The sequence below is a fragment of the Manis javanica genome, chromosome 4, assembly GCF_040802235.1.
Source record: "Manis javanica isolate MJ-LG chromosome 4, MJ_LKY, whole genome shotgun sequence".
Lineage (NCBI taxonomy): Eukaryota > Metazoa > Chordata > Mammalia > Pholidota > Manidae > Manis > Manis javanica.
In genome coordinates this window covers 113,049,109-113,071,358 of record NC_133159.1, presented here as the reverse complement: position 1 = coordinate 113,071,358, position 22,250 = coordinate 113,049,109, and the positions used below count along the sequence as shown (strand labels likewise).

The 22,250-nt window shown below is 56.7% G+C and overlaps 1 protein-coding gene and 1 long non-coding RNA gene across 6 annotated transcripts in view; one reads left to right on the top strand and one right to left on the bottom strand.

The window, feature by feature from the left end:
- The window catches only part of LOC108405655 (uncharacterized), a 28,452-nt gene that overhangs the window by 3,941 nt on the left and 2,261 nt on the right, over positions 1 to 22,250 (top strand). The window contains exons 2-4 of one of the 5 annotated variants that reach the window (XR_012130407.1): positions 2,995 to 3,625; positions 20,727 to 20,867; positions 21,161 to 21,341. This is a non-coding gene — a long non-coding RNA (uncharacterized lncRNA). Of the gene's footprint in view, positions 1 to 2,994; positions 3,626 to 4,882; positions 6,777 to 20,726; positions 21,342 to 22,250 lie in introns of those variants that run through there. The other 4 variants (XR_012130406.1, XR_005063730.2, XR_001855247.3 and 1 more) reach the window with 4 other exon arrangements.
- Positions 9,762 to 21,946, bottom strand: NATD1 (N-acetyltransferase domain containing 1). The gene is made up of 3 exons (XM_037027271.2): positions 21,651 to 21,946; positions 14,379 to 14,497; positions 9,762 to 12,679 (listed from the first exon to the last, which is right to left on the bottom strand). Exons 1-3 carry the CDS (start codon positions 21,745 to 21,747, stop codon positions 12,563 to 12,565), a joined length of 333 nt encoding a protein of 110 aa, XP_036883166.1. The 5' UTR covers positions 21,748 to 21,946; the 3' UTR covers positions 9,762 to 12,562.

The following is a 22,250-nucleotide window of genomic DNA, read 5'->3' as shown; positions in this document are numbered from 1 at the left end:
AAAGGTTTGAACTTAATGATTAAAGCATCAAAACTGAGCATTTTGAGGATGGAATTTTAGTTCTGAATGGGTAATGCATTCACATGGTGTAAAACTCAAGTCAGCTTCTCTCACCCTAACTCCTGCTACCCAGTCCACAGTGCCTTCCAGAGCCAGCATGGCGCCTCTCCTGCATACCTGCCATGTGCAAGCCAGACACAGGCAAGTGTGCACATATGTTAGAAATGACAGTTCTCCTTTGCCCATCTGGGGCATCCCTGCACTGCACTGTCATGCAGGTCACCGCCAGCACACACCTGAGTGGTTTGAACAGTGCATGGCATTCCATGGCCAGGTCAAGATGCTATTAGCCAGTTCCCCAGTGCTCTGCCATTTCAAAGTGTTGCAGTCAACATGCTTATACAACTTCCTGGTTTCCCGTGTGCATGTATTCATGGGAGATAATTTCCTGAAGAGAGCTTGCTGAGTCAAAGTGTATTTTGATGAAGATTGCTGAACTGCCCCCCATTCCGCTTGTCTCCTCCAGCTTCCTGCCATATTCACAGTGCCACTGACAGGCAGGGACAATCCTCCCTCAGAACCCTGTCTGAAGGCCTGGCCCACAGACACCATGAGCAGAGTAAAATGGCTATTTCATGCCAGTGTGTTTCAAGGTGGCTTGGTACACAGCAATAGGAAGCTCAAGCAGCCCCTTCCTGAAACCCAAAGCCAGACATTCTCCGCTTGGTGAGACAAAAGCTGGCCTAAAGTGCTGAGCAAAAGCCCACTCGCTCCCAACCGCAACCATCCAGTGTCCTCCGTGCTGTCTCGGGAGCCATGTCAGCACCCCACCTCGCACACACGAAGGCCCTGGGTGTGTGCACAGACAGTGCTCTGATGCACACCTGCTGCCAAAAGATGAAACAGTTGGCATGGTTGTATTGCATGCATCAGGGGAAGGCACAGATGGCCCCAAACTTAGTGCCCTCCTGGAGGAGACCAGTAGCAGTCAGCAAGAGCTGGCAGTCACAGAGATTTGTGGGAGATGTGTCACTTGCTCATTTGTCACCAAACCTTTGCTGAACACCTGGTTTGTGCCAGGTCCTGGAAGAGCTCCGGTGATAGAGTAATAAACAGATGAGGCCCCTGCCTTCCATCAGCCCATGTGGCCAGCCCCTAATTCAGGGTTGGGGGAAGAACACAGCAGGGGTGCAGAAGGGTAACATGGGGGTTTCAGTTTCGGTATCGGGAGGGTCCTGGGCAAAATGGGCCAAGGTGGTCACACCAGGGCGATGAGCAAGGCGAAGATGGCTTGATAATACTGATGTCTCGATAGCCCACCTGCCGCACATGCTCCTGTCACAAGCTGGAGAGGTAGATGAGACTGTTAGAATTTTGATTTCACAGACTTGGGCTGGGGCTGGGGGCTGGCTAGAGAAATGGAGAAATTCAGGATATTCCCAGGACATTAAAATATACTCTTCATTTGCCAGGGCTGCATAACAAAGTACCACAGGCTAGAGGGCTTAAATAATAAATTAATTTTCTCATGATCCTGGAGGCTGGAAGTCCAATAGGAAGGTGCCATCAGGGTGGGTTTCTCCCAAGGCTGCGAGGTTCACAGATGGCCACCTTCTCTGTGTGTCATCCCCTGAGTGTGCATCCTGGTGTCTGCTTGTGTGTTCAGATCCCCTCATCTCAGGAGGACCGCAGCGGGGTGGACTAGGGCCCACCCTGTAGCCTCACTTACCTTCTCACCTCTCTAAAGGACTTGTCTCCAGCAGAGTCACATTCTGAGGTACTAAGGGTTAGGGCTTCAACATACAGATCTCAGGGGATACAGCTGTCTGAACACTCTCCCCAATTTGCACTGCGACCACAGAATGAGGTGAGGCTCCACACGCTTCCCCTGCAGTGCCTTTGCCACCTCAGCCTAACAGGAGGTGGAGGATCAGAGGAAGTTGATCTGGGACAAGAACAGTTGCTCTGGGTGCCCTGGGCTAGGTGCAGGGACTGAAGCATGGCTACACGTGGAGGATTCTAAAGAGAGGCTACACTGGTGCCCAAGGTGGTGGACACAGAGAGGCATACCTGTGCTGGGGCCAGCTCCACTCCCCACCCGGGTGGAAGGAGATTGGAGTGAGGGGCTGACACTATTTTAAATCCTGTCCTGCCCTAGGGGACACTTAGAGGGGCAAGGATGGGCCACCAGATAACTAGGGTTTGAGAAAAGGAATGGAAGGCCGCTGTCACAGGAAGCAGACCCAGAAGGGCCACAGCGCAGGTGCTGCAGAGCGGGACCGGCAGACGTCACACCCAGGCAGGTGCTTGTGCACCTGTACTCAGCGCAGCGCTCTTCACAGGCACAGAAAGGCTGAACCACCCAGATGTCCACCCAGAGAGGAACAGATAAAATGGGGTCCACCCACACAGTGGGCTATTACCCAGGAACAGGAACGAAATTCTGACATATGCTATGATGTGGATGAACCTGGAAAATATGCTAAGTGAAAATAAGCTGGTTACAAAAGGAAAAACTATGAGTCCATGTGTGTGGAATGCCCATACTAGACACATCCATAGAGGCAGAGGTAGACTAGTGGTTGCTTAGGGCTGGGCAGGGGATGGGGAGTAGACTCCTGGGGACCAGGTTTCTTTTTGGGTAAAGAAAATGCTTTGGAACTAAGTAGAAGTTGCTATTTGTGCCAGACCCTTAGCCCATGTTTAATATTTGTCTTTAAATGGGTCCACTCTTTGAACACTGAAATGTATTTATTTAAAAGAGAGACTCTATATGACTAAGTGGAATGTCTGTATCATGTACACATAGCTGCAAAAATAAATATATGGAAACAAAGGTTATTAAGTTTTAGTTAGATATCTCACCATTTCCCTAAACCTCCCTCAAAAAGGGAGGCACTTCCATGCTATGTGAGGGCTGCTGTTTAGCTCTGGGCTTTGCACCGCCCCGGATCATCTTGGCCACTGCACCAATTTTTTTCTCTTTCCATCCAGGCTTCAAAAACATGGGCTCCTTCTTCGTGTGCCTGGAACCTGAAAATGGATTTGGCTGCTGCCCATGACTGCCTGGATGCCTCCCAAAGAGGGTCCAGGGAGGCCTGGGGGTACACTAGGAAACTTCCAGGCCCACAGCAGGAGGGAGGTGTTTGGCACCAAGCCACCTAGGGAACTTTGTTATTCATTTATTCAACAAATATTTATTGAGCATTTCCTATGTTGCCAGACACAGTTTTTGCCATAAAGAAGATGTGTATGGTCCTGCCTTAGTGGAACTCTACTTGTAGTGGCAGGAGTTGGTCTAACAAGCAAGGAAACAAGAAAATTCTAAGTAGTGGTTAAGGATCAGAATAGGATGTGGTAATGGAATAGAGAGTGCCCAGGGAGGCAACTTAGATAGGGAGGTCAGGGAAGGAAACATGTGCCTTTCCTTCTGCTTGGAATATGGTTGTGATACCTGGAGGGAAAGCACCCATTTTGTGACCTTTAAACAACAAGCATGAAGGCAAAAGCCAACATACTGAGGGTGGTGCAGAAAGAAGATGAAAAGCGGCTGGGTCTTCAGTAAAATCACTGTGCCACCACACGAGCCCTGGACCTTCACTCTCCAGACCTCATGATATGTAAGGTAAGTGAAATGCCACTATGGACTGGGTTTTTCTAGCAACTGAACACATCTAACTAAAGAGACTTAAGTGACAAGGAAGATTAAATTATGGTAATATCTGGAGGTAGAACAAGTGCAAAGACCCTGAGGCAGAACAAGCTCAAAGGATTTAATGAACAAAAGCAAAGCCTGGGCAGCTGAAATGTGATGAGCTGGAAGGACACAGGTGAGCAGGGGCTGCATCAGGTCCCCAGGTTTTACCCTCAGTGCAATAGGAGGGCACTGGGGAGTTTGGAGCGAGGGAGAGACATGGTCTGATTGAGGTTTTAGGAAAATCTTTCTGGCTACTGTGTGGAGAGCAGCCCACAGGGAGTAAAAGAGCAGTCAGGGGACCAAAGGATGGTGGGCCCTGGCCTGGTCAGCGTAGCCAGAGTCTGGGGCCATGTGTGTACACACATACCTGGACATACAGGACCCTCTTCCACCCAGACAGCCCCCCAGTTCAAATGCTGGCCCTGCCACTTCAGCTGTGGGGCTCAGCCAGGTTGCTTCAGTGCCTCAGACCTACCCATTTCTCTGTCTTACTGCCCCCATTGTGGTCCAGGACACTGGTCTCTCTCACCTCAGATCTGCCATGACCTTCTAACCTGCCTTCCTGCCCCCAGGCTTCACCCTCCAGTCCTTTCTCCGCACTCCAGCCACAATAGTTTTTTTTTTTTTTCAGTGTGTCAAGAAGAACTTTTATTACTTTTATAATAGGCTTTTATGCTTTCTTGGAGTCAAAGAATGAACTTTGCAAACACTCAAGGTAGGAGAGCAAGGCGGAGGCTTTTATTTAGAGATAAAGCAAGAGGACAGCTCCTGGCTCACGCCAGGACGGGACAAGAGAACCCCGCACAATAATACTTTTAAAACAAATGTGGCCACAGAACTTCCCTGGTTGAGGCCTTTTATGGCTCCCCACAGCCCTCAGCAATAAGTTAAATGCCCGGTAGTTTAACAAATAGCCTGAACAATGCTGCTGAGTTGGCTACAGTGCGAGGTGGGCTCCCCCCCCACAGCAGCTGGGACAGCGGTCTCCCACCAGGGACTCAGAGACCTGGGTCATTAGTCTGGTGCCCCACCACACCCCTTCCCTACTGGCCAGCGTAAGGGGAAGCTGGCAGTGCTGGGAAATGTGGCCCTTGTCCAGGACAGGAAATTGAGTTTTGGTGAGTTACTGAGTCTGAAACAGTCTGTGCCCCTTCCTCCACTCACATCTCCCCCTTTCTGCTCCAGGGCCCCTGTCTCTTCCAGATGCACCATGTTCTACAGCAGCAGCAGCCTGAGATCTAGAAGTAAAATCCAAGTTACTGCCTGCTCTGAACCTGGAGAGACAGATTGAACTCAGGGGAGGCTCCCACTAGGAAAAGGGAGAGCAGGGCACAGCCCGCAGCAGGGCCGGGTCTGTGGCAACAGGGCCAGGGGCAGTGGCCCTGACTCTGCTCTCTGGGGTGGCCCCCCTCATCCAGTTTTCCCTGCGGCCACATCTGAGGAAGGGGCTGCACACTTTCTGCAACTCCTTGCCTGCTCACCAATGTGTGGCTTCAGGGGCCAAGCCACAGGCTCGTGGCCTCTGCAGCAGTGTGATTCCCTCCAAAATTTAGGGAGTTTCCCTTCCAGTAAGTTCTGTGTACTGCACTGAGGTTCTTTTCTAATATGGCTTTTGAGCAGCTTTATTTCTTTGCTTCCTCCTCCCCTGGTCTGTTTCTGTCGTAGTTTACTGACACTCATGTCAGAGCATCTCAGACAGTTGGAGGGCCATAAGGGTCATGTCCACATTGCCACAGGGCTGAGGCCTTTGTCTGTAGAGCTAAGTAAGCTTTAATGGGCCTTTGTTGCCTAAAACCTTTTCCAGTCTGAGTTCCTGCACTTTGGGTGGGGCCCAGTCACAGATGCCTTTTCCAACACCGAGGCCTAAAACCCTTTCTTGCCCCTTTCTTCTGTTTGCAAACTGTCTGCTGCTTCCCTCTTTCTTTTACCTCACTATAAAGTGAAGGAACAGCAACACACATTAGTGTTCAGCTTGTTCCAACCACTTCTCCCTGGAGCCACAACTGGGTAGGTCTCTGGTCTGTCCCCAAGGCATTGCAGGTTTGGCTTTAACAAACGTTTTCCCCTGCACTCCAGTCTCCCCAACTTGCCATGTTGCAGTACCTATGTCCATGTTCCCTGCTGCCTGACCAGTAGCCAAAACTATGTATTTCAAGTTTAAGCACCTTACGTCAAGGCATTACTACCATCTGGGCATAACAGACCCCAAGGTGCAGCATGCTTAACACACTGTGGAAATGTGTTTATTCCTTGCTCGCCGAATAAGCCCAAATGAGAGTTTGGTTTTGGCAGGGGGCTTCTATATGCAGCCATTCAGCCAGCAGGTTCACCAACCCCAGAGCCTTGGCACTGGTTCCATCTGGCATGGTCTGAGAAAGACAGGGCCTGGGGGGAGCCTGTCTCATTTTCAGGCACATTCCATTGGCTGAACTCTGACCCAGGTCATGCCTGTGTCAAGGGAGGCTGGTAGGTGCAGCTGTGTGTCCACCCATGGAAACAGGTGGGTTGGTAACAGCCTTGACCGTCCCTCCTGGCCCTCATCACTTGCCTGCCTACCTCTCTGGGATCACTTCCTGACTCCCACTTCCAGCCACACACAACCTCACAAGGTGTGAGAAGCTATCTCACCATGAGGCCTTTGCTCATGTTTAGTCTCCCAGAGCCCCGTTCCGCTTGCTGTTCCATCCATTCATCCGTCTACCCACCCATCCAACAAATATTGTAGAGCATTAAATATGTGCCAGGCACTGATCTGATCTGTGAATATTGAAATGATGTGGGGCTTGTATTTATTACAGACAACAGATAAGGTAAAATAAAACAGCCATGTGTAGTGTAAGAAGAAAGCAATGATTGGAAAGAATCCAGCAAGATAAGGGAATCAGGAGTTGGAGGTGGCAATGTAAAGGAGCTGGGATCTGGGAAAGGCAGCCTACTGGGAAGGGGAGAGTTGGGCACAGCTCTGAAGGAGGTGAGGGAGGGAGACCTGAGATGCCTTTGGGAAGAGGAGGAGCACATGCAGAGGCCCTGAGATGGGCATGGCTCTGCAGGTATGAGATGTTGCTGGGAGGCCTGTGTGGCTGAGAGTGGTGGGCAGTGAGGTCAGAGCCCATGGGCCTCTGGGCTGGTCCCTTCACAAAGCCCACCTTCCAGCTCAGCTACCTCTTCAGGGGGGCCTTCCAGGGCCCCTCATGCTGGGTGGGCGCCTCGCCTGTGCACGCCAACACAGCCTTCTTACCGGGTGTGTGCTTTCCCACCCCCACCTGCACTGCGGGCCCCTGGAGGTGGAGCCCCATTGGCCCTGCTCACCCTTGTGCCTTCGCTGGACACACCATGGGTGTTCATCATAGGAAGCAGTTGGCTTTCTGGAGAGTGGTATCTGCCTGCATAAGGAGGAGAGCTGCCCCATCATAGGCCTGCTGGCAGATTGGAATGAGATGGCCTGGTTTTCTGATCTGTCCACGTACTTAGTTGGCCTTTTTGTCTTAGATGGCAAGTGAAACACCAGTAGGTTCTTACTCCCCGAGACTCCTTTCTCTAGATCCCAGAGTGACTGGAGAGGCTTGCTACTGTCCCGTGTCAGTTTCTCCCCACATCTGACAGGTACCTTCACCAGCCAGTCTCACTAATTCAGAAGATCGCTGAATCTTATCAAGCCCAGTCTCCCACCCAAGTTCCTGATTCACCACCTGCAAGCATCCCACTTGAGCTGTGAGCTCACATCAGCGTTGGTGATGGCCCAGTACCTCCAAACATGAGCTGCTGCCACAGCAGGCATTCTGAGCGGGCTGGTGTTGGGCTCTGTCATTCTCTGTCATGCTGGTCTTAGCATTTGGGATAGATGGGTTCGCATTATGGCAGATGCCCCATCCCTGGAGACAAGAACATCCTGTTATTTTGTCCCCACTCTTTGTCTGCTGGCACTCAGATCCCTTCTGCACCCTGATCAGAGAGGGACTGGGCACCTGTAGGCGCATTCCCCAGAGCCCTTACCAGCAGGTGGCCATTCATTTCTGTGGATGGGAGGCACAGGCAGGAGGCCAGAGCAGCAAGTTCCTGGATTTTGGGTGTTTGCAGTGGCAGTGGCAGCAGTGAGCAGAGGGCAGGTGCTCCTGGGCTTCATTGAGGCAGCGAAAAGCAGCCATGCAGCTATGGCCTTGGGGCCCCTTGTGCTCCTGCAGCTCTGGCTCCTCCTAACACCTGGGGCATCTCACCCTCTTGCTTTTGACCCTCCAGCCCTTACACCAGTTTTCATGACCAGCCCTCTGCACTCAACCCCGTTTGAAGCAGGGGCAAGAAACCTGGCGCAGTTTCTGCTTCCCTGACTGCACATGAGCAGGTATTGTTCTTGGCGAAGGAATGGCCTCTGATGAACAGTCCCTCTGGTGTGGAAACCTAGGGTCACTTATCTGGCCTGACGAGCACAGAAACGACCTCATTGCTTGGGGCAAATGGTACCCTGATGTTTACAGCTCTCAGAGCCAAAATCACTGCTTCAAGAGCTGGGGTGAGGCCTCTTGAAAGCAAAGCTTGGGGATTTGATGGGCTGTCACCCCATCACTGATGGGAGCCATGCCACAAAGGCTCTGGTGTGGGCAGGCTGCCGGGGCCTGGAATCGGCAGGAAGAGACCTACACCTGGCTCAAGACACAGGTAGAGAACTGGAGTGCATCTCTTGACAGCCAGAAATGAATCTCTCTAATATCTGCAGCTGTGAGACTGATTCAACTGCAAATGTGACCTTGAACTTGATCCTGCAAGTGGCAAAGTCACATGACTCCACAGCCTCAGCTGACCTCTGATGTGCAATTTAGGGTGTTTGTTGATTTGGGAGGAATGGGACCTTGAGAATAGTACAGAGACATCTGGGTGGACTTGGGCAAATCTGAGAATCCTCAACTAGGGAAGAAACAATGTGAGCGATTGGATGGCCCATCTGTGTTGCCGTCACCACCCTGGCTCCACTGGCAGTGCAGGCCGGAGGAGATGTTATCTCCACATCCACCCGGATCTCTGATGGGCCATGTACCTTGTAGCTCAGGACGGAACCCACCTCAGCCTTCCAAACAAACTGGAAGGTTGCCAAAGTGCCATCTGTTGCCGAAGTGGACATGAAACCTCCCTACACTCAGGTGTAGTTCATCTCAGAGAGGGCAGGAACTGAGTGTGGATCCTGGTACCCTCGCCTTCTGGCCCTGTGGACTGCAGCCTAGGGCCTCCCCGCCAAGCCTGTTTCCTTGTCTGTAAAACAGGTCTAGGGCCCAGGATCCCATGAACTGCTGCACCAATCAGCTGGACAAGCCTGTGCTCTAGGGGCCTGGCGACTGCTATGCCCTCTTTTGTTTGGGGTGGCATTGTGACCTCCAGGGTGGGAGCCAGGAGGAAGCAATCCTGCTCGGGGTCCCTCCTGTCCCAGGCAGCCAAGACGCAGCCCTCAGGCTGGACCAGAATGCTCTCACACTCCTGTTTGGGAACGTTTGCGGGGGCTTAGCCCCGGGGACTGCATGGGTGCTCTGCCGCCTCCTGCTGGACCACAAGGCTTGGAGAAGGCTGAGGGGCAGAGGGACAAGTCCAAGAGCAGCGGTGGATGTGACATGTGATAGTGCAGCTCTTCCTGGTAAATCCCGTCCAGGCAGTGGGCGGCCCACTGCTGAGAGTGTGGCCGTGGCCTCCAGAGGAGGTGGGAGCTGTGGTGCAGGGAAGGGATGTAGCTGGGCACGCACAGCAGGGCCCCGGAGCCCAACACATGCTGTCCCACAGCCAAGCCCAGTGCCTCTCGAAGCCTCGCACTCCCTACCTGAAAGTGGGGCTGCGCCACCAGTTAAGTATGAGAGGCTGACCACCAGGGCAAGAGATGGGAGGAGAGCACCTGCCAGGCTTGCTGTCTCCTCTGTCCGCTAGCCTGTGACTCCTGAGCCTCCACTGCCTGGCTCCACATTAGTAAAAGCTAAAAGGGGCCAATGATCAGACTGCGGTGGGGTAGGGCCCAGCCAGCCTGGGGACAGCAGCCCCTGGCTTGCAGGTACCCACTGTGCCTTTTCTAGCAGCAATCCTGGAGCCGGTGTGCTAGGCCATTATCTTTTATTGCAATGTACATCATGCAATCTGTTTAGGACTTTGAAAAATAACAAAGGGTGTGGGTCTGGAGACACCCTGGCCCAGACACCACCTGGAACAGGTCCTGAGTAGGAAAGGCACATGAGTTGCCATCTATTTTGACCAGGCAGGAAAGAAACACACAAGCGAGACATGGCAGAAGAGCCCGTAGCCTGGGGGCTACTGGCTACTGGGAGGGGGCCCCAGATTAGCAGTGTCCCTCTGCTCTTGCCGGCGGTGTGAACTGGTCCCTGTGGCCTGCCTCCAGAGGAAGGGCTCCTGGAGCATCCCCGGGTGGGTGGGGTGAGGCTTGGGGCCCCAGACAGGGTAGCACTGAGGGCAGGCCAGTGGCCATGGAGTCAGGCATACAGGCTGAGGTGAACTGGGGCCTGCAGGGGCATCTGCAACAGACCAGGGCACCTGCCTGGGAGAGAGGGCTATGGCTGTTGCCCTGAGGCTCTGCCGGAGCCTGAGGGCCAGCCTGGCCACAGCAGCAGAGACCCCTGCAGTGATGGCAGCAACAGTTTAAGGCAGCCCAGGTCACACCTGCAGGACCTGGGGACAGGAGTCCCTCTGAGATCCTGTGCTTCTCCTGGTTCAAGTACTGTTGTGCATGCTGGCTGGGCTCAGTAGTCACCTGCTATTCGGACACGAGTTCAGGCTGGGGATAGGGACAGGGCTGCTGTCCTGGTGCCACCTGGCTCTTTGCTCCTCTGGCCTGCTCACACAGGGGCCTCCCCTGGGGTCCTGTGTGCCACCCCTGCAGGGCACCCTCCCATGGACAGGTTGGGAGGGCACCAGGGCCAAGTGCCCTCCTGCAGCTGGCTCACCTCACCCTGTAGGCTGTGGGAGGGACAGCACTAGCTCGCTGTGGGGGAGCTTTTCATGACAGAGTCTGTGCTTGAACTTGGGGAGGCATGTGTGGATGGGGGTGGTCCTGGAGAGGGAGGGAAAGGGGGTCCCAGGATGGTGAGGATGGAGCAGGCCCAGGCCCATCTGTCCACTGGGGCCTACAACTCACTCTGCTTCAGTGGGACGCCCCAAGGCCTGACGGCCCAGCAGCTGAGCCCACTTCCTGACAGTCACTTCCAGGCCCACGACACACAGCACAGTGGAGGCCCAGGGGCTTTCTGGGCTCCCTACAATAGGCCTTTGCAGATAGAGCTGAGGAGTACAGTGGGAAGGCAAGGGGTGCCCTCGGCCTCCGGGCAAGCTCCTGAGGCCAGAGAGGAGCTAGGCATGGGCCACGAGAGTGGGTGGGTTGCTAAGGACGGTGACTCTGGGGCACAAAGACCCCTGGTGGGCAGACCACCAGGCCTGTATGCACGTGCAGATGACATATTACTGCCACTGGGTGCAGAGGTGTCTGTGCAAATGCCTGGGGGTGGGCCCTGCTGTAGCGGGGCAGGGACTGGGAGAGCTCAGTGCTGACACTGGTTGGTGAGAGAAACAGGCAACCACAGGCTAGTTCCCACCACCAGTCAGACAAAGGTGCCCCCAGCATCCACACCTCCCAAATCCATGCCAGCCGGAGGCCTGCGGAGTACGTCATCCCTGGAGATAAGCTGTCAATCGGTGCCTCAGCTCCACAGGGAAGCAGGCATGGATGGGACCGTGTGGACAGCGGCACAGGGAGGCAGGACACTGGGCCCTAAGCAGCCTCCAAAAGGAAGCTCCCAGGACAAAGGCTGCAGGAGTGCACCTCGCAGGCCATTACCCAGAAGGCAGATCTTAGAGGAGCCCTGGGACCCTAAATAGGCAACAGAAAGTGCCCGGCCACTGGTTCACCACCAGAGAGAAAGACGCTCTGATGGCTGGTAGCTGCGCAGGAAATCCCTCTGCAGAAATGCTTTTTCCTCCTGGGTGGTGAGGAGGATTTTCTGAGGACAGTTTGCCTCCTAAAGGGCCTTCTCTGAGAAAACCCACTGACAGGGTGGCCATGAGGCCACCGGGGTGGGGGTCCCCGGTGCTGGAGCCACACCTGGGGCTGGCTCCTGGCAGTCGGGGGGACAGGGAGGGCAGCTCCGGGGTCCAGGGGCCTTGGTTTTGGCAGAGCTGACAGACAAGGAGGCAGGGACTTCAGGGAATGGCTACCGAGGAGCGAACACCCAGCAGTTACCCAACCCAGCGTCCGGGTTTGTATGTGTGCACTTGCATATGCACAGTTGGACCTGGACTGGTGCCTGGTCTGCCCGTCACAGGCCTCACACATCAGGGGGGCTGCCCCTTTCCTTGGCCAGCCCCCTCATGGCACACAAGTCACAGGGCAGGGGCAGAGCCCGTGGCAGCACGGCTGGGGGCTGTGCCCCTTGGAGGTTGGCACACAAGGTTTCTTATTGCTCATCTTGGCTCGGGGAGCACCCTCCTCATCTACAGGATGGACACAGATCTAGGAGGTGGCAGCAGGGGTGCCAAATCGCCTTCCTGTGATCACAGAGCAGGGAACAGCAGGTGGGGCAGATGGGCCAAAGGGCTGCCCTGTCCACCTCTGGTCCTGGCCACAAAAGGCCGCAGAGGCCTCCTGAGAAGCCAGTGTCTGCAAAGCGGGAGCTGCTGGGACCTTGGCCACCCAGCCTCCCCTTGCTTCAGCAGCTGGACCACTGCCCATCCTTGGCCAGCTGCCTCCAGAGGTCACAGATGAATGTCCTTACAAAAATAACTCTGACTCTGCCCCCTGTGGGGACCAGGTTTCCTGAGAGCCCACAGAAGGCCAGGCGAAGGTGACGAGGAGAGGTCTGCATGGAGTACCCCCACCCCGCAGGGCCGGGGTCATGGCTGCAGGTGCTCCAGGTACTGAGGCAGGGGGTTCTCCTTGATGTACTTCTGGATGTACCAGCACGTGAGATGCGCCTTCAGGTCCTCCTCCACCACGAAGTCCAGGGCGGCCTGGCAGCAGGGCAGAGAGAAGAGCACCCAGTGTGGGACCTGCAGCCTGGGCTCCGCGTGGCCCAGCGGCCGCCTCCCCAACTGCCCCCTCTGAGCCACCTGTTCTCTGTTCTGCAAGAGGCAGGGAGGTGCTGTCCTCACCCCTGTACTTCAGTTGGGGAAACAGAGGCAGGAAGCTTTGCTACAGTGCCTGAGGCCACGTGGCATGGAAGTGAATGAGGACTGGACCCAGGATTGGGGTCCTGGCACAAAACAGGCAAGGCCTGGGCAGACTCCATACGGGCAGCTGAGAGAACCCAGCAGCAATGTGGCCGCAGCTCGGAGTGTCTTGTACAGCATCAGGCAGGGACTGAACCAGTCACCCTCTGCCCCACCGCATCTCTGCCCCACACCCCACCCATGAGGCCTGTCTCTACAGTGCCTCACCCTCCCCAGGCTTGGTGCTTTTGTTCACAGAGCGCTCCTACAGCTCCCTTTCCTCCCACCCTTCATGTGGCAGCTCATTTAATGCCTCCTCCTGGGACCTTCTTCTCCTTTCTTGGTCAGGGGTGTCCCAGGGCTCCTGTAGCCCCTCAGGGCTTCCTGCACCCAGTGGAGATCACACTTAGTTACTAGAAGGGCCCCAAAGCCAATTGTGGGGGAAGCAATGGGGGTACCAGTGTGTGGCCTTTGCGGCTCCAGTCATCGCCAACGAGCTAGGAGGGGGAGAGCAAGGGCCTGTCCGGTGTACTCGTTGCCCCTGCCAGGGCCTTCTCAGGATGCCATGCACACAGGTGGTGTCTAATGCTTGCTGGTACAAAGTGGGAGATGAGGGTTGGCTGATCTGACGAGGCACCTTTCACTGAGCACCTAGCAAGGGGCCGGCTTGTCTGAGTCTCCGGCCCCACGTGCCGAGCTGGCCTTTGGGTGTCTCGACAGCCACACCCTGTCCCGGGGCCTATGACCTGAGACCCTCTCTAGTGACAGGACTTCCATCTATTCTCCCAGTCTACAGAAAAGAAACTGAAGGCCCAGAAAGTGTCATGGGAGGCCACAGGGTGAATGCCTGTGCCTCAGCAGGCAGGGCCCCAAGTGGATCCCCTGGCTCCTGAGTGAGGGAGGGCACGCCCCTCCTGGCCCACACCCTCACCCAAGGCAGGGGCTCTGTTTCCTCCTCTGTAACATGGGAAAGCTGCTGCTGAAAGACGTACTCCCTCCCCGCCTCCGTGCTGGGCCTGGGCAGCACCAGGTGAAGGGTGGAGGATGAGTGGGGGCCTCGGGTGGGGATGGATGTGGGAAGACAGGCAGGGGGAGGAACCCAGGCCACTGCAGGCAGCAGCTCCCTCACAGCCCAAACCTGCAGCAGAGCGATGAAGGGTAGGTTGCGGGACAAGAACCACTTGAACATTTGCTTAACCATTCTTTCAACAAGGGTGTCCTAAGCACCTGTCATCTGTGCTGGGACCTGGCCAGTGAGCTCCTGGCCCACAGGAGGTGACTGTGGCCCTGGAGGCTCACTCCACAGAACCCTGGGCCTGGGCCCAGAACCCCCACCACCGGCCGGAGAGAAGTGGCGGGAGGCACATGGCTCTGACAATAGCTCGTCCTCGCTGCAGCCTGCTGGCAGGGTGGGCACCCGCTGCACACTGCCAAGAAACAGGCCGGGGTCAGCCCTAGGATGTGGCTCTGCTTGGGGTGGGGTGGTGACCCCACCGCCTACCTTGGCGAGGTGCTTGGCGATGCCACGTCCACGGTAGGCGTCAGGGACCTCGGTGTGCTGCAGGTCCACAGTGCGTTTGCCCACATACTCATAGAGCAGGACGGCCCGATCATGACATCCTGTGGGGCAGGTGGCAGCAGAGTGAGGCACTGCAGTCAGGGGCTTGGCTCAGGCCCTTGGAGGCAGGCACTGGAGCTGGGTCCTGAATAACCTATGTGTCCCTTAGTTTCCTCACCCATAAGTCGGGATATAATGAAACGCTCCTCCTGGAGTCTGGAGGGTTAAGTGAGGTAGTCTCTGAATGTGCTCAGAGCAGGCCCTAGAACACCCCAAGTCCCACGAAAGTCTCCACTGTTGAGGTCTGTCATGGCACCCCAAGGCCCCCAGCACCCCTCCACCACCCAGCTCCTGTGTCCCCACCTGAGTGCACTCTGAGCTCTGGGAGTCCCTGGCCCAGTGCTGGAAGCACAGCAAGGCTCAGCAAGTTCCAGCTAAACCCCAGCCTGAATGGACAAGAGGCCACAAGATGCATCGGGACCACCTGCTGACCCTGCGGAAGATCAGAAGCAGCACTGGCATCTGTGAAAAAGTGATGTGGCACAGGACGCAGGAACAGGCCTGCCAGGACTGGAGCGCACCAGTCCACCCAAAATCCCGCTGGCAAAACATTTAACTGAAGTTCAAACCAACCAGTCTTTAGTTCCCCATCCATCTGAACATCCATTCAACTACACACATCCATCCATCTACCCCGTCACACACCTACTCAGCCATCTGCCCACCCAGCTGTCCAGCCATCCGTTCCATTCAACAAGTGTTTATGGAGCCCCAGGCACTACTTCAGGCACTGGGGACACAGCCATAAACAAGCTGGACAAAGAGTCCTGCCCTCATGGAACTAGAAGGGGAGACAGAGACAGAACAAGGAAGCAAGTCAATGTGTGGCATGGCAGGGGTCGGAGCAAGGGTAGAGGGGGTGCTGGGTAGGGACAGGAAGGAGAGGGAGCCAGCCAGGCTGTGTGACGCTTAGGGGGCAGTGTTCCAGGCAGAGGGGGTGGCTTCAAGGGCTGGGAGAGGGTGGAGATGAGGGAAGTGATGGGCAGGTCCTGCAGAGCCCCTTAAGCCATCGTGAGCTGGGGGCCACATAAGGGTCCTTGGCAGAGGAAGGACAGGATGTGACGTGGGGTTTCACAGGATCCCTCTGGCTGCCAGAGAACAGAGTGGGGGCAGAAGCAGGGAGACCAGTGAGGCGGTTGCTGCACTAGTCCGGGTGAATGGCAGTGAGGACCCAGGACAGGCAGTGGGGTGTGAGGAGCAGTCAGACAGACTGTTCTGAAGGTGTAGCCAGCAGATTCGCTGAGACGGCTTGGGTGTGGTAAGTGAGAGAAACAGTTGATGAGCTAAGGACACCTACAGGGTTTATCATTTCAGAGTTTTAAGTGTGTGAAGGAAATAAACCGGGTTTTGGCAGAGAAGGGCCATTTAGCCAGGGGTAGTCAGGGAATATCCTTCCAAGAAACCTCTGGGCTCAGAGCAGGAGAGTTAGTGGGTACAGCTAGTACAAAGGCCCTGAGGTTAGTATACACAATGCACTGACCCTAAAAGAAGTTGTGTTAAAGCAAAGGGTCTTTCTCTAGTTTTTAAAAGGGGACTGTTATTTCATGCATCTTAGCTTCAAAGCACCATAGAGAATTCAATCCTAAATGCTGGGCACTTGGCCTGTGGGAATGGGGAAAACTGACAGGCTAAGAGATATAAGTGACCAGTCCAGGATCTCCAGCAAATTGGACACTGGGACAGGGTCCAAACCCACTTAGGAGGCTTCTAGTTCTCTACAATTCACCTCCCCATTTCCAGATGGGAAGATAGGGATCCAGAGACCCGAGTTCCACAGTGAATCCAAGGTGAAGCTCCAGGCCTCCAGACCCTCAACCCAGTCCTCTCCTGCCCCACCTCCATGTGCCTTCCCCCTCCTGCCTCCAGGCTTTTGCCTAGGCAGCTCCCTGTACCTGGAATGTCCTTTCCCTCTTCAGGTCCAGCTGGAAGTGACCCCCAGCCCAACCTGCAGGCCACCAGCACCTCTTCCTCATGGCCTGACTGTGACTCTGCCCCCTGCCCTGGCCCCCCTGTGGCCTCCACTGCCCCTGCCCCGGCCTGGGCCCTGCTGTGGCCTCCGCTGCCCCTTCCCCTGGCCATGTGGAATGGAACCTGGTCTTTGGCTCTGCATCTGGGGTTAATTCAGCTCACCCAGGACAGCAGAGCAGAGATCAGGAGGCTACTTTGGGCCTGAGCAGGTTCACCAGTCAAATTAGGAGCTGCCTGCCTACTCTGGCTACTTAACTATCCCAAAACCTTAACTCACTGAGGGCCTACTATGTGTCAGGTAGGGGTTCAGGTGCAGGGGATGCAGCATCCTCACAGAGGGAGACAGACAACATCATCATCACAATACAGGATTCAAAGATGACGAGTCAGATACAACACAGGAGAGAAGCAGGGGCTGCCGTTGTATTGAGGACACAGGCCTCTCTTCAACAAAGGCCAGGATCCACAAGGAGATGTGGGGGGTGGGCAGTCCAGTGGGAGGACCACTAGGAAGATCCTGAGGAGGCTGTCTGGGGAAGGGTGGGGGCCTGCCTGCACCTTCCGGGAGAGGGCAGGAGGGAGCGGCTGTAGCTCCCACTTGAGGTGGGGCTGCCATGGTACAGACCTGTGCTCAGCTCTCTCCACAGCTGAATCCTCACACAATCTTAGGAAATGGGCAGGTTCTTACAGCCCCACTTACAGGTGGGGAAACTGAGGCCATAAAATGTAGTCACACAGCTTGGCAGTGCATGGAGGTGAGCTCCGTTAGGAGGGCCTTCTGGCTGAAAGAGGAACAGAAGGGTGTCCGGTGCCCCCAGGGGGTCATGGCTACACAGGACGACACCGAGCCTGGCTGGGGAGGGGCCAGGCCCCCAGCGCACCGTCTCGGAGGGCTTGGCCTGTGGCCCGGCATCCTGTCCCAGCTGTCAGGGGTCTGGTCCAGCCTCACTGGCCTCCTGGCTGTCCTGCATGCACACCCAGCTCTCCACCTAGCCTTGTGGGCTGCCCCCTCTGCCTGGAACACCCCTCCCCCATCCTTATCATTCAATGTCACTTCCTGAGGCCTCCCCGCCCATCAGCCAAAGGCGAGGGCAGTACCATAAGCCACCCTCCCAGCCTGGGCACCAGGGCCACCCCATCACTAATGTCTGGGCCACAGACCCTTTGATAACACTTATCTGTTTGATAACTCACAGCATCGTGGGCAGAGCCCCCGGGCACAGCCTGCTCTGGCCCCAGACCTTATCCAGGCTGGGTTGCATGAGCTGCCAAGACTCCCAGGCCTCAGAACAGCAAGTAGGTCACTATTTACCACCTGGGGTCTCAGGAACAAGCCAGGGCAGGGCAGGCCCAGGGTTCCAGTCCCAGTTCTGCCAAATGGGGCCAGTCAGACACCTGTGTCCAAGACCTCACCTGTCCTGGGACAGTTGGTATCATCCTCCTGGGCCTTGGAATCATATCAAGATCACAGATTGTAACTAGGCTTGAGAAATGTTAAAACTGCTCCACTAGCAGAGGACTCTTCCCTGGATCTCTCCACCCCAGTACCCTCCACCTCACCCCACTCTCAGGGCTGAAACCCTAGGAAGTTATTGGGGTGAGTGTCAACAAGAAATTGTCTACCCTACAGGTGGGGAAGAAGAGCAGGGGTTCTAGGTGGGAGATTTCGGGTCTTTGTGGAGGGCATTGATGGCCACCATCTCTGCTCTGCCCTAACCAATCTGATGAGAGGGCCAGTAGGTCAAAACTCCTGTTGTACCAATGAAGAGACTGAGGCGGAAGCAAACCAGAGCCCAGGCCTTCTGCTCTATCTGGGAGCTGAGTTAGTGAGCAAGGACAAGCAGTGCAGGGGACAGGCCCCAGAAGTACCCAGCTGGCTTTTCTGGGTGCCTGCACGTGCACAGCCTGGTTTGGGGAGGCGTCACATGCTGGTGGCTCAGAGGTGGGTTAGGCAGTGGACTCGGCCTGGAGGAGCCAGGGGTGGGCAGGCCCCAGGGTTTCCCAGGGAAGTCCATCCCCAGGCCCAGCCAGTCCCCTTGCTGCACCAGTCAGCCTCCCAGTACCTCTGCTCAGCATCCCTTTAGGTGGCATCATGGGACGCTATGGGGCAGGGTGGTCCCCATGGGGTACCTAGGCCTGGGATCTGAGTGCCACAAGACCTGCCAGTGCACGTTTAGCCCGGCTGCCTCCACAGGTGCTGCAGGCCAGAGCAGCCACTGACGCCGGGGGCCTCCACCTTCCTAACTGGGAATGGGGGTCTAGGTGGGTGCGGAAAGCACTGGGATTCCATGGCCCCCAAGTGACCCTTCTTGCGGCAAGCAGGCACTCAGTGTGGCTGAGGTGGGAGGGGAGGGCAGGGAGGGGACCGCCCGGGCTGGGGCTCAACTCTGGCTCTGCAACCTACTGGCTGTGTGCCCTGGTCTCCCCACCTAGCGTACAGTGACATAGGAGCTAGCAATTAAGAATCCGGATCTCCCACGTCCCCCAGCACTCATGTCAGCAGCCCATCTGTGCCTCCCGCAACATCTGCCCAGGACCGTTGCTCCCACTCCCCGATCTGGATGAGTGCAGAGCCACCTCCCTGCTTCTGTCTCGCCAGAGAAGCCTTTCATACCTCTGCTCAGAACCCTCCAGGGCCCCCGTCTCACTCAGGGGAAGCCAAGTCCTCATGCTGGCTTCCACCCCTGCACCGTGTGTACCCCCAATTCCTGGCCTGGTCTGCTGGGGTCCTCCTCTCCAGTCTGTGCCCCCTGCCACTCTGTAGGCACCCCAGGGACTGCTGGGCCTTTGCTCTTACTGCCTCTTCCACTTCAACAGCTTCCTGCTTGCCTCCTGGTCTGTACTCAAATGCCACCTTCCCAGGATAGCCCTTCTGGACACCCAGTTCTACACAGCAGCCCCTTCCTGACATGCCTTTCCTCTGCCCTGCTTTCTTCCTCACCAGGCTCTTGTTTCTAGAATGCTCTACAGTTTATTCCTCAGTGTTCTTCTAGTCCCATGAGTCTCTAGCACCTAGAACAGAGCTTTGCACACAGTAGATGCTCACTAAGGACCTGGTGGAATGAATCCCAGTTCTTCCAACTCTGAGTTGCAAGACCCTGGGTGAGTCAGTCATTTCTACATGCCGCAGTCTCGTCTGTAGAGTAGAAGCAGTGTCTCCTCACCCCACCCAGTGATGTTCTGAAGATTAAGTAAGTGGTCCATGAGCCGGAGTCCAGCTCCTGCCTGGAGCACAAGGACTTACATGCAGCAGCTAAAGCTCACCCCTCACCCAGAGCCAGAGCCAGCTGGAAGCTCAGCAGCAGAGCTCTGCCATGTGGAAGGCCCAGGCCCAGGCCTGCCCCAAGAGCCCTGGGGCTGCCTCCCCTCTCAGCCTGCGTTCCATCTTTCAATGGGCACAACAAGCCAGGCTCTGGGGCTTGCCTTGCAGGTCAGCACACACTATGACAGGCTGCTCTTCTCCCCAGTTGAGGCAGGGCTGGGCCAAGACACAGAGAGTCAGCCCTCTCTTAGCTTGTATACATGCCAGACCTGCTGGACCAGGGCTACCCAGCCCCTGCCTTACAGGCTGGAGAGAAGCCAGTGGCTCCCCACTCCTCTCTGGCTTGGCTGGGGGATCCCTATTTGGGCAGTAGGTTCTAGAAGGGGCAAGTTTAGAAATACGGCTGGGCACATCCAGCCCTGACCATGGCTGACTCCAGAGGGGCATCCTTTGGCCCTGCTAACTTGGAAGAGAAAGGAAAACCCCAAACGTCCCTTTACCTCCTGTCTCCTTGAGTGCTTAGGGCCTCCTGAGCCCCCAAGAGAAACAGAAGCCTCTCTGGAACCTCTGAAAAGAGGACGTGAAAAGCCACAAGGCCCTTCCCTATGAGAGTGGCCAGCCCTCAGTGTTGGCCAGCTGGGCGAGGCAGGCACCAAGGCCTCTGAAGGACTCACTTCTGTGATAAAGGGTCACTGGGCCCTGGTGTGAGTTCTGGCTCTGGCACTTTGTGAAGCTGGGCAAGTCATTCCTTCCCTGTGGTCCCAGCCTCAGTTTGCTCATCCATAAGGTAGGTGGTACCCACATCACAGGGGTGTTGTGACAGAGAAGTGGTGGGGAGACAACCATGCCACAGGCCCAGGCCATGCCCCATCCTGACGGCCTCCAAGTGCAGGTCGGAAGAGGAGCCAGGCCAGGCACAATCCTATCCCAGCCTGTCACGACTCACTGCCCGACCTCAGGTAAGCCTCTCCCTTCTCTGGACTTCTGCCTTCCCTTCTCAGAAATGGGCACAGCGTTTCTACTGCCACAGAGGGCCCAGCTGGGAGAGAAGAAAATGTTACTGATATGGAGAGCATGGGAGATAGAAGTTCATGTTCCTGGATTTTATAATTCTGTGTTCTAAGGGGAAAGGGTGTAAGACGGTAAGTTGGCAGAATCTTTCTTTACAGGAAATTAAGACTTGGCTTTCTGGTTTTAAAAATAATGATCAGTCCATGTTTATGAGCACTTAATATGTGTAGCAGGTGCTGTTCTAAGCCTTTACTTTTACGGCGGCATTTCATCCACCTAACCAGCCCAGAGCGATGCACAGCTGTTACTCCCACTGTAGAGAGGGAGCAGAGGCGACTGGGCCCAAGTCCCGGAGCCAGCGGGGTATGCTCGGGGCATCAACCCCCCCACACCCCCACAGGGCAGACACCACTTTCTCCCTCAGCCCCAGGTCTGCAGAGAAGATTTTTCCAACGCCCTCAGGGCAGAAAAGCTAAGCTTCCCGGGGCAGCAAGGCGCCATTTAACACCCGGGGAAGCGGGAGAGGTAACGGCGGGCCCGCTCTGCGAGATTTCAGGCAGCAGCCCTCGGCGATGTCCGGCCCCGGAGGATAGCCGGCGGAGCAGGTGCGGGTCCCCAAGGCTGACGCGCGGCTGGCGACCGCTCGCGCCCCGCCGTCCCTAGGGCCCCACCCGCCGGGGGCGCGCCCCTCCCGGGCAATCCGCCCCGCACGCCTGCGAGGGAAGCCCCCGGCCCGCCCCCAGAGCGCGGGGCGGGGCTGCACAGGAGCGGCGGCCGCCGAGGCCATCCCGCGGCGCGCACTCGCGCCCCTCCCCCGACTGCGGGCCGGGGGCGCGCGTCCCAGCTGGGGGCGGCCTCGGCCGGTCCCGCTCCCTCGCAGACAAAAGGCGGGGTTGCGCCGGGCGCCGCGTTACCGTTGAGCCGGACGGTGAACTGGCGGCGCCGGCGGTCGTGCTCCACGCGGATGGGGCAGCCCTGCTCCGGCGGCCCGGCGGCCGCCGCCTGCGCCATCTGCGCACCGGGCAGCCGCTCGGACCCGCGGCGGGCGCCGGCTCAGCGAGGCCGGGGACTGAGAGGGGCGCGGGCGGTCGCGGGCCGGCACGCGAGAGACGACGGCAGACGGCGGCGCTGAAACTGACACTCGGCGGCGGTGGCCCGGAGGAGGGGCCGGGAGATCAGCTGTGCGGTCACGTGCGGCGCGCGGCCAGTGGGTGCGCGGACTTTTTGTTTTGATACATTCCTTTCGCTTCTTAAAGGGGCTACGCGTCTCTCTAGCCGCGTTCCCCTCGCAGCTGCGAACAAAACACCGCGCGCCAGGGCCTGGGTTCCCTCTGGCGTTTGCTCATCGGGCGCCCCAGGGACTCTCTCGGGAAGGTGTGGGGAAGCGCAGGCGGTCCGGGCGTCCCCTCGCGGCCGCAGGGTGACGGGCGCCGCTGTGCGCGCGGCCAGCGCGTGGTGTGCCCTGGGAGGTTGCGGGGAGCGCCCAGCACCCGGAAAGGCGGCCACACTTGACC